The sequence below is a fragment of the Zootoca vivipara genome, chromosome 1 (genome assembly GCF_963506605.1).
Source record: "Zootoca vivipara chromosome 1, rZooViv1.1, whole genome shotgun sequence".
Taxonomy (NCBI): domain Eukaryota; kingdom Metazoa; phylum Chordata; class Lepidosauria; order Squamata; family Lacertidae; genus Zootoca; species Zootoca vivipara.
The window spans coordinates 90,705,607-90,716,522 of record NC_083276.1 but is presented as its reverse complement, the minus strand read 5'-3'; the positions used below and the strand labels follow the sequence as shown (position 1 = coordinate 90,716,522).

Below are 10,916 nucleotides of genomic sequence, written 5' to 3'. Positions count from 1 at the left end.
TGACTCAGAAACAGGAAACATTCAGCAATTCATGGCAGTGATCATGCTGCATTGTGAAACTGGGCTTTTAAAGGTTTGGTTTTTTTTGAATCTCATCAATGAGCAGGGTAAGATGTTGAGTTGTTTTTTTAAAAACCTCTTATTGTCTCTTCTACCACTTTTTGCAGATATCTATTGGCAAAATCTGAGACAGGGGGTATATTTGGCAATGTGAATGGAAAATAAAGAGTCATGTTGCATGTAAAATGACTCTTTTATGATATTGGAACTGGATTCCTTTAATTAAAGCTCTGCGTGTGCGACAATCTGTGCTCCCTGACTGATTCTCCCTCCCTCTGTCTTGTAATTTGATTGTTGTTGTTGTTGCTTTTAGTAAAAGAAGAGCTTTTGGAAATTATGTGGTTTTAAAGAATATCTCATTGGGCAGTGGCATTGCCTTCTGCAGATAAACATTTTATTTTACAACAAAATAAAAGTTCCCAATAATTTTCATTCATTGGGTGCCATGTGTGTTCCAAAAGCCAAGTACCCAAATTGAAGGCTTATAAAAAATTAAATGCTCCAGTAATTTAAAATCATGTCTGCTAGTGCTAACCAGTGCTGGAATTCATCTGTTCCTTCAGGCATGGGATTTGGGATGAGTGGGTAAGAGGCCTATTTTCTGTGTGTGCTTCAATTTGGAAGCAGCTCATGGAAGCATCACACTCCTGCAGTTCAGCTGTTGCAGAGCTAATTTGCAATGTGTCATAAAACAGAATTAGGAAAAGCAAACAAATTTCTTGAAGAGCAGAGAATGTGCTCCAGTAATCCCCAAACATAATGGGCATAAACAGAGAAAATGGAAAACAAGTGAAACTTCACTAGTGGGTAGCCAGAAGCAAACAAGAGCACAGGGCTCCTGAACATTTAATAGTCGTGTTGAAAAGGAAATCTCAGCATGTGTAGCTTTCAGTGCGCAATTTATGGGCTAATTCTGTTGGTGTTAAAAGTCAACTTGCCAAGAGCGGGATGGAAGCAAGCAGGTGGAGTGGCATGAGCCTTCAGGGAAATAGCATGTATGTTTATTGGCTATATAGTTGCGAGGGAGTTTTCCTCTTAATGCTTGGTTGAATGTCTCTGTTTTATACACATGAAGTAAGGGAGGACTTGTCCACACTTCCATTAGAAAGCAGAGGGTTGTTGTTGCTTTCTAGGCACGGTTTTCTGTTTGCCCCGCCACATTCCCTGGGGAAGTCCATTCTTTATTATTATTATTATTATTATTATTATTATTATTATTATTATTATTATTTATTAAATTTGCATACCACCCTTCATCTGGAGATCACAGGGCAGTTCACAACATAAAAACCATAAAATGCGAACACAAAATACATAATTAAACAAAAACAGACCAACAAAGGCCTAGTTCTAGAGAAATGTTTTCGCCTGTGCCTAAGGATATGACATGAAGGCCACCAGGTGAGTCTGCCTGGGGAGAACATTCTGCAAACAGGAAACCACCATAGGCCCACATTTAAAAGCCCTTTGAGCACTCGGGGTCCCTCCCCCCTCAGAGTTTTCCCCATGAAAACCCACTCTTTATCGCTTACTTCGAGCAAACGTCAACTCAGGCTTTGAGTGGATTGCCATTTAAAGAAGAAGAAGCTCCAAATGGACCTTAAAGAGAATGGTTTTTTGTTTGTTTGAACCGAATCTCGTCAGAACTGAGTTCCGGCACCTCTGGGCGCCATTGCCTTTATAAGGGAAAAAGATAGGTGTTCTTGGTGAGTTCCAGCACCTCTATTTCTAGAAAAATAGAGCTAAGAACTTCTGTCAGTTGAACTTAACCTCTAGCTCAGGCATCCCCAAACTTCGGCCCTCCAGATGTTTTGGACTACAATTCCCATCTTCCTGGATCACTGGTCCTGTTAGCTAGGGATCATGGGAGTTGTAGGCCAAAACATCTGGAGGGCCGCAGTTTGGGGGTGCCTGCTCTAGCTGAACAAGCTGACACCTTGTCTTAAGATTCTATTCATCTCAAACATACAGTCACATACATCTTCATGTGGTGTGTGCAAAAAGGGGGCTGAAGAATAGGATCGAGTCAGTGGCATGGAAATGGGGCGGGTCTGGGTGCAAGGGAGAGTTGAAAAAAGGAAGGAGGAGGCAGGGGAAAGGGCTGATGATGAAAATTAGAATTGCAAAAAAGACGGAGTAGGAAGCATGGAAATAAGGGTGAAGATGAAAGCAAGGGTACAAAGGGGAGGGCTGAACAGGAGGGAATGGTTGTTTCATAGTTGAGTGGGAGATTAAGTTGCAATGCTGATTAGTTGCAATGCGTGGGAGAAGGAAGATGCAGGGGGTTTCCCTGGGGTAGTCTGTCTGTGTTGCACAAAAGGAGGGAGAAGGGGGGGCACGGATACAAGGGTGAAGGTGAAAATGGTGGTGCTGTAGAATAGAAAAGTGGCTTAAAATATATTGGGAAGGTGAAAGGGTGTTTAGTAGTTGCATGGGGCAGGAAGGGGAAGCACTGGGTGGTTAATGTGGGGAGAGTAGTGTTGGGGCTAACAAGAAAAGAGAAGCAGGCAGAGCCCTACCCCCCCACCAGTATTTTTTTAAAGGTAGCAGGGAGAGAGCAATTCCTATCCATCAAGGATAGCCATAGGAGCTGGGCCAATAATTATGAGGCTATAACTTTCAAGCACCAAAATATCTTATGCTTGTACAAGCTGAGAAATTGGACAATTATATTACAGGCCTCCTGAAAGTTGCACTTCTAGACATTGCAAAGAAATAGATGCATCTCTGATTAATTCTCTTACAAGAGCCAAAAGCATCATTTATGCTCTTATCTGCCTTCCTCTGAGCCTGAAGAACGGTAAGAGATAAGAAGATACATATTTTTTTCCTCTCTTTTTTTGCACAATCATATAAATCTTGGTGCTCTTGTGCCCCAACTCTTAACATATCCTGATCCAGCAATTGTTTATGGGTTTTGAAGCTTGTTAGAGATGCATCCTCCAGATACTTTCATCCCCAATAGCTTCTCAATTTAGATCTGTTGTGCATGCTGATCATGTTCCTTCAGTGCTGTGAATGGGGAAGCTTGCAAATGCAAAAGCTTTGTGTATACATCAGAGTAGAAGTGGAATTCTGGAGAGGCTATGCAAGTGTTTCCTCTGAAAGCAATCACTATTACTCAATTTCCACATAACCACTACGATCCATATATTTGTGTTGATGGATCTTCAAAGCATTATTTGTTATTTGTTTCCTGCCGTGTCTCATAAGACAGCTAACATGGGGCTTATCACAGCAACCCTGTGAGGTAGGATAGACTGAAAGTTTGTGTCTGACCCAAATCTTGCCAATATACATCACTGACTTACTAGGGATCTGAATTCAGGTCTCTCTAGTCCAAGAGTCATTCTGTGAGTGACAATTTGCTGTAATAAAGGGAACAGATGGATAAAAAGTTACACATGGCTTGCATGCCATTCTCTATGTGGAAATGTTTTCTGTCCAGAAAAATTGTCACATTTTAAAGGGCGCATTACTTGAATAGCGATATTCTTAAGCAACAATCTATGATCAGTTGATCCATGTACAGTAAAACATACAAAATCAAAGCACTCTTCTGGCCAAGTCACTAGAGCTTAGTGAGCAGAGCATACAAATATCTCAATCCACAGTCTTAGACTATCTGGAAAGCCTTACAGGCATATGCTCCATGATCTGATAATCTGAAGAAACACGGCATTGCAAAATGTCAGATTATGAAACAAACCAAACATTACTTTAATACTGTGATTAGGAACCCAGATTTGTTTTAACAACACCAACACCAACACTTAGGTGCAGTGCTTTTTTCTGGGGCTACTCAAGGGTATGCTGTACCAGCACCATTTTTTCCAGATGTTAAAAGTGTGGCACATACTGTAACAACTTCATTGTGAGTTGTTGTTGTTTAGCTGTTTAGTCGTGTCCGACTCTTCGTGACCCCATGGACCAGAGCACGCCAGGCCCTCCTGTCTTCCGCTGCCTTCACTGCAGTTTGGTGAGACTCATGTTGATGGCTTCAAGAACACTGTCCAACCATCTCATCCTCTGTCGTCCCCTTCTCCTTGTGCCCTCAATCTTTCCCAACATCAGGGTCTTTTCCAGGGAGTCTTCTCTTCCCATGAGGTGGCCAAAGTATTGGCGCCTCAGCTTCAGGATCTGTCCTTCCAGTGAGCACTCAGGGCTGATTTCCTTCAGAATGGATAGGTTTGATCTTCTTGCAGTCCATGGGACTCTCAAGAGTGAGTAGCGGCCCCTTTTTTTCTTTTTGCGTGTTTAGACCTTTTAACCTCCCCCTTAAATAAATTCAGACAAGACTAAAATTTTGCTTTGGTTTTTGGCAGAATTTAGGCCACAACTTTATTGATTACATCAGGCGAGTGGTTGCAAAGGCTCTGGTTCGACTAGCTCCCTGCACCGTTGCAGGTAGCGCTGACCCAGGGCACCAGCATAGGTCAGCCTAGGGTGAACACCTGGAATGGCGGAAAGCTGGGGACATGCTATGTCCACCACCCAGATGTGTGCTCTTCAGGTTGTTTCACTCATTCATTTCTTCAGAACTTTGCAAATCAACCTGACCTATTGTTTGGGACGATGATCACTCACCACATTGTGTACATTTGAGAATAACTACTCCAACTGCTTGGTGGGGAATGGAAGGAATGGGCAGATTTGAAACCACTTTGCCTCTATTTTTAATGCTTCATGTCCAAGGAGTTTGTTTACATTTATTCAGCCGACTTTAAAAGAGCCTATTTTGCCCTTTCCCCTGAATATAATATATTTTGTGAGATGCCATCATGAAAAATAAATCCATTTCCTCCACATCTTGTTAAAAGAGAAAGGCCACAAAATCCCATGCCAGTGTCCACAGCTGCCTTTATAGCTCTGCTTTCTTGGTAACAAGCACAATCATATTATTACTGTTTGACGTCCCTTGTTGGTTTTCTCTGGCAAGGAGTTCTTCTGGTTCCATGCTGGTGTAAAAATATCCCATGATGGAGAAAATAACAAACACGATAAAGAGCAGTACAGCAAAGAGGACAAACTCGAGCCACTGGAGAAAGAAGAGGTATTTAAAAAATAAAATAAAATATTAATATTAATATTTATTTGCCAACAACACTTACACATTGATCTTCTTCCAACTGTACAGAAGTTTAGTCAAACTAGTTCACTTCTAGCTACCAGCTGCATATGGCACCTGGAAGTGATAGAGGAGCAGAACACTCTGACAGGGCCACAAAGTAGATGCAATTTATAGGACACAATTTGGTCTTTTGCTTTAACCAATAGCTGGTGTGCCTCCTTCCCCCAAACACCAAGCTTCAATGGGACTGTGACACGGGCAATAAGGATGGCCGTTTTCCCTTTGTGTGCGGCCCCCGCAGTACTGATCTGGATTAGGGGTCCTGTACCGAATACTTACATTGGGGGAAAGCTCCAGTTTCCAAAATGGCTCAGGAATGTGAGCATGGAAATCCTTCGGAAGACCATATAGCTAAACTGCTGCTCTTTTCAGTGCATGTGTGGCATGAAAAAAACACCTATGTGATAACCCAATTTTTCAAAATCCACATTGTGTTTTATTTGGGGAATAGTTAGGGAGGCTAAAAACGGGGATAAACTATCCTGAAGGGCAGAATTTTGGCCTCTGAGGGGAGTTACTGGAATTATGATAAGTTCACTGGTTCTCATGACCACAACAAAATGTCACTGTGTGGTGTGTTTATGTGTTTGGGAGAGGACTGAGATAACATGAATGGCTGTAGTTGCAGATGTACCATAAGGGGCAGAAGTCCAGGTTCCCACTCAGCAGAATGCGCTGGATGGCCGCAAAATGCAGCAGAGCTGGCTTAGCATATTTTGCAGTAAGTGCAGTAATACACATTACCAACTAAATAGCCCCACCCTCAACCCACCTTTATGTCCAAAGTTTTAAAACACCTAATTGCACACAGGAGTTCTTCTGTGCAACAAAGGACACTCATATACTGGAAAATGAGGCTGAATACACACATTTAAAGCATACACATACCACAAAAGGATCCTTGGAACTGTGGTTTCTTAAGGGTGCTGGGAATTATAGCTCTGTGAGGAGTGAACTACAATTCACAGGACTATTGGGGTGGGGCAAGTGCTTTAAATGAATGGTTTGTAGCCTTAGTGTGCATGAACTTGATATTGTCATATAGAAGCAATTCTGTGGTAAGGTCATGCATCATGTGAGCTGACATGTAGAGTCAAATGAATCTAGTTTAATTTGTTCTCTTATTTCCCCCCAATGTCCTTTCTGTGAACATTTCCCAGCAATATACATCTATTGTTACTGGTACAGATTGGAACAACACATGCTCAGCTAAATGCCCTGGCATTATTATTTTTTGGTGTGTGTATGTTATTAATTTTTGAGGGAGGACACTAAATTGGATGGCACACTAATTGCATTCTATTCTCCTTGTTGTGTCAGCTCTATTGCTTTATTAGTTAATTGCTCATTTGCTCAGTGGCCTTTCTCTCCATTATGTAGGTTAATCAGTTATTTTTTGTGATGTATCTCTTCCCCTTTGTACAAGTTACTTACTTCCGCATTCATTACTTCTGGGCTATATGCTGGGGCCATTGGTAGGCAAGTGTCCTAATCATACACATTAAACTGTCGGCAACAATCTAGGTTATAAGTCTCTCTGAGCATTTTAAATTAGCACTTGGAAAGGAGGATTTGGTTTCCAGTGGTTGTGCCCAGTGCTTTTTTTGGTTAAAAAATGAATGGTCAGTAGTCTTATCTTGATAATCATGGTTGCAGCACAAAATGACTATCATGGCAGCAAAGAGAGAGAGAGATGGTACTCTGTACTGGTGAATACCATCCATTAGGGTACTCCATACCAGGGAGGGCCATCACAAAAAAGAGCACTAGTTGTGCCTATTCTTTTGGATATGCCTGAATCCACACCTTCTCTCTTCTCCTGTCTACTAACGTATGTGCCACACTAACAGAGAAAATATCTCTGGTATCTGAAGAAGTGTGCATGCACACGAAAGCTCATACCAATGACAAACTTAGTTGGTCTCTAAGGTGCTACTGGAAGGATTTTTTTATTTTGTTTCGACTACACGACCACACGGCTATCTACCTGTAACTAGAGAAAATATTGTTCGTCATACTATGATGCTGAGTCCTTTACAGAGGTTGAAGTGATAGTTAGGAAGGATGGTCCATTTTAGAACATTCCTCTTTGACACAACATGCATTCTTGCCTCAATGGAAGGATATCTTTCTTTGCGTTAAGAAAATCCTGGGTCTTTGGGTATGCATACATGTTTCAGGGATGGGGAACCTGTGGACCTCCATTTGCTGCTAGAATACAACTCCCATAATACCTGATAGTTTACCGTGGCTGCTAGGCCAAATAGGAACTGGATTCCAATGACATTTGCATAGCTGCCAAGTTTTCCCTTTTCTCGTGAGGAAGCCTATTCAGCATAAGGGAAAATCCCTTAAAAAAGGGGATAACTTGGCAGCTATGCATTTGGAGGGCCCCATCGCTGGTGTAAACAAATGTAATGTGTGAACTGGACAATCAGGTGCAACTGTGGTTATGCGGATTACTACTCACTATATTGGGGATTGCCAGGTTAATCACCAGTAAAACCAGGTCTGGGAAATAAATAGGTGACTGACTGCCATTTCCATCTTACCCTGTACTCTCTTCTTTAATTCCCTAGGCTCTCAAGCAAAGAAAATGCCTTTCCCACCCACCCCTACCTAATCCTTTTTACTGGACAGGACAGGGATTGCACCTGAGCATAGAAAACATACCTGAGAACTCCAATCATCCCTGCCAATTGGCCATGTTGACTGAGGCTGATGGGATTTGGAGTCCCAACAACATATGAAAAGCCACTAGTTTCCCCACCCTTGTTCTGCAAGAATGGCTGCCAAATGTACTGAAAGCAGATCAGAATGTCCTGTGGAGTGTTACTCACAACTCCAGCCTTAGTGCCATGGTTAATGTATTCTATCCCATACCTGTTCCATTGGAGCAGCCTGGGCAACAACAAGCACAATCATGTTCCCAAAGGCCACGGTTAACAGCCAGCCAGCCTGCAGCACTGACTTCATGCTGGCAGGAGCCTGAAAAAAAAGGAAGAAAACCAGGAAGATTAGTCCATTCTCACATACTGAGAAATTTCCTCAGCATCCTCACTGAGTACTTTGCTGCAGACTGCGCTCAACCACTTCCCTGTTTTGCGATGGAGTAAGCAAATCACCTCATGGCTCTGCGAAAAGTACTCAACCCGAGCGGCGCTTAAGCACATGTGTGAAGCGCCGATAGAGTGCTTCTGCGCACACGCACAGTGCACAGAATGCTTTTGCACATGAGCGTGCAGCGAAACCCAGAAGTAAACACTTCTGGGTCCACCAAATACTTAACTCAAAAGTACGCAACCTGCAGTGAACGCAATCCAAGGTATGACTGTATAGATCAGGACTGCAGTCCAAGGCACACTTTACTTGCAAGTAAATTCACAGTAAATTTGGTCAGGATTGTGGTGCAAGTCTACACCAAACTTGCAACTTGTTCTGTGTGCTCTCAGGCTTTGGAAGACCTGGCAAAGTGCCGCTTTCTATCCTGCCCTTCCCCTCATCAAGCACATCAGATTTCTGATTTTCTTCTTTGTGCTCTACATACATTACCTGGGAGTAAGAGAAGGCAATGCCTGTAACAGAAAACATCACTTCTCCAGCTGATATTAACAGGTATTGTGGAATCTGCCATGAAATATGGACATTATTGGCTGAGATGTCTTCTGTCTTCCATGCTTGGGGGGACTTTGTAGAAGTCTAAGTTAGGAGGAAAACAAGTCATGATGATTAGGTGATGTTAATGCACAATCTATGTTGGTGTGTGTGCAGAGGAAAGGTTTTCTTTTGAAGACTGAAGCAGCATTCTCCTCCTGGGCCCACTAAACAACTGTGAACTCTGCCAGTGGACTGAAATAAAGTCACATTAAAAGCATCAGCAAACTCTGCTTTTACCGGGAAGGTGCTAGAATTGTTTATGAGATGCATTTAATCACCATAAAGGGAAAGACAACAAGAAGGCCTGTTTTAGAAGGCTAAAAGGGGTGAGCAGTAATTGTGTGCATTACTCATTGGACTATGGAGAAATGTTACAAACAACTTCAAAAGAAGTTTGATGTTGACAAAAGATTGGGCATAGAAGATAATGATCCTAGCTATTTACATACTGCAGTTCAGCCATATTGCAGCACCATATGCATAATTTAGCTTCTTTATGCATATGCCACAAAGCATAATAGATCTGGAAGCTGAACAAAGCATACTGTTAATTGCAACAGCCAGATTGGAGAAGATCAGTCACTTGGTCAATAATAAGAAGAATAGGTATATAATGAGAAGAGATACTGCCAGCAGAAAATTCAAAACAGGCCAGATTGACTTGAGTGCTATCAGTGGCAGTTCTTTACCATCCTGATGCATACTGCTAAACTCTTGGTTGTTCATACAGTTATAAATCTAGATCCCCCATTATTCTGACTGCAATACATGAGTGCACAATACATACTCCTCAGTATAATACAATTACTTTTACTTCAGGTCTCTCATGTCTACCAACTCAATCCAGAACATAACTACTTGCAGATAAAGACTAATTCACACAATAGAAATGATGAATACTTTTGTGTATTTACTTGTCTATTTCTATACACGGTAGGGATAAAAGAAAGCATTATTTTTTCTTCCTCCCTGTATTCACTGCATGCAGCACTGTTTCCATTCTGCTGCAGTTCAACTTCTGTCAAAAACTGTGTAATTTGTCTCACTCTCCGCTGCAGCAAAATTACATAACCTATGTAATTTGCATAATTAAATTGTATAAGTTTTGTTGTCATTATGTTATTCCACCCCATTCTTTTCAATGCAAATAAAATCCAATTCAAATGCATGTTTGTGGGGGGGGGGCGTTAATCAATAAATCATTTTTTAACTGAAAACAAGAACAATAGTGGATACAAATTGTATTTTGCTGGGTTGATTTCCATCGTGGACATGGGATGAATAAACGAGTATTGGAAATTCCTGCTCCTGATTGGCCAGGCTCATATTGTGTCCCAAGAAACAGTTTATAGAGCTATGGATAACAAATAGTGAAGTATTAAATATTCAGTAACGAAACAAAAAAAAAAAAAACGGGACAATCTATGTCAGACCCTCAAGAATTAAGGGCAAAAATTTAATTTCTGCTGGGCTGTGTCTCTCCATTCATATGTCTGTTCAATCATCCATCAGTTCATCAGTGTGTTTATCACAAATTCTATGCATATTTATTCAGAAGGAAGTAACAAAGTGTTCAATGGGGCTTGTTTCTGGGTAGGCAAAGGATAATTATTCCACACTGAGGCAGCTGCCACCATCTTAATTTTCCCAGAATGCCTCTGGGCCCTATGTCATGACCCAGGGGTATCTGAGGAAATTAAGAAAGTAGAGGCTGCAGCTGCCTGATGTGCACAGGGCCTTTTAAAAAAAGTTTTGTCATTGGCATCTGTGGGCAGCATTTGCTGCACCATGCCGAGGACTATGCCAGACCTGCAATCCATGCATGTCTACTCAGAAGTAAATGTCACTCTGTTCAGTGGGGATTAAAAAGGTAAAGGTAAAGGACCCCTGACAGTTAAGTCCAGTCGCGAACGACTCTGGGGTTGTGACGCTCATCTCGTTTTACTGGCCGAGGGAGCTGACGTTTGTCCGCAGACAGTTTTCCCAGTTCCTGTGGCCAGCATGACTAAGCTGCTTCTGGTGAACCAGAGCAATGCATGGAAATGCCGTTTACCTTCCTGCCAGGTAA

The 10,916-nt window shown here is 41.9% G+C and overlaps 1 protein-coding gene across 1 annotated transcript in view; it reads right to left on the bottom strand.

Annotated features, from left to right (window-relative positions):
* Window positions 1-4,370: 4,370 nt before the first annotated feature.
* SLC15A2 (solute carrier family 15 member 2) overlaps window positions 4,371-10,916 on the bottom strand; it is a 66,723-nt gene continuing 60,177 nt past the window's right edge. The window contains exons 20-22 of the mRNA XM_035129704.2: window positions 8,744-8,890; window positions 8,075-8,179; window positions 4,371-5,098 (exon numbers count right to left, since the gene is read on the bottom strand). Coding sequence (XP_034985595.2) covers window positions 4,922-5,098; window positions 8,075-8,179; window positions 8,744-8,890 — 429 coding nt within the window. The 3' untranslated portion in view covers window positions 4,371-4,921. The remainder of the gene's footprint in view (window positions 5,099-8,074; window positions 8,180-8,743; window positions 8,891-10,916) is intronic.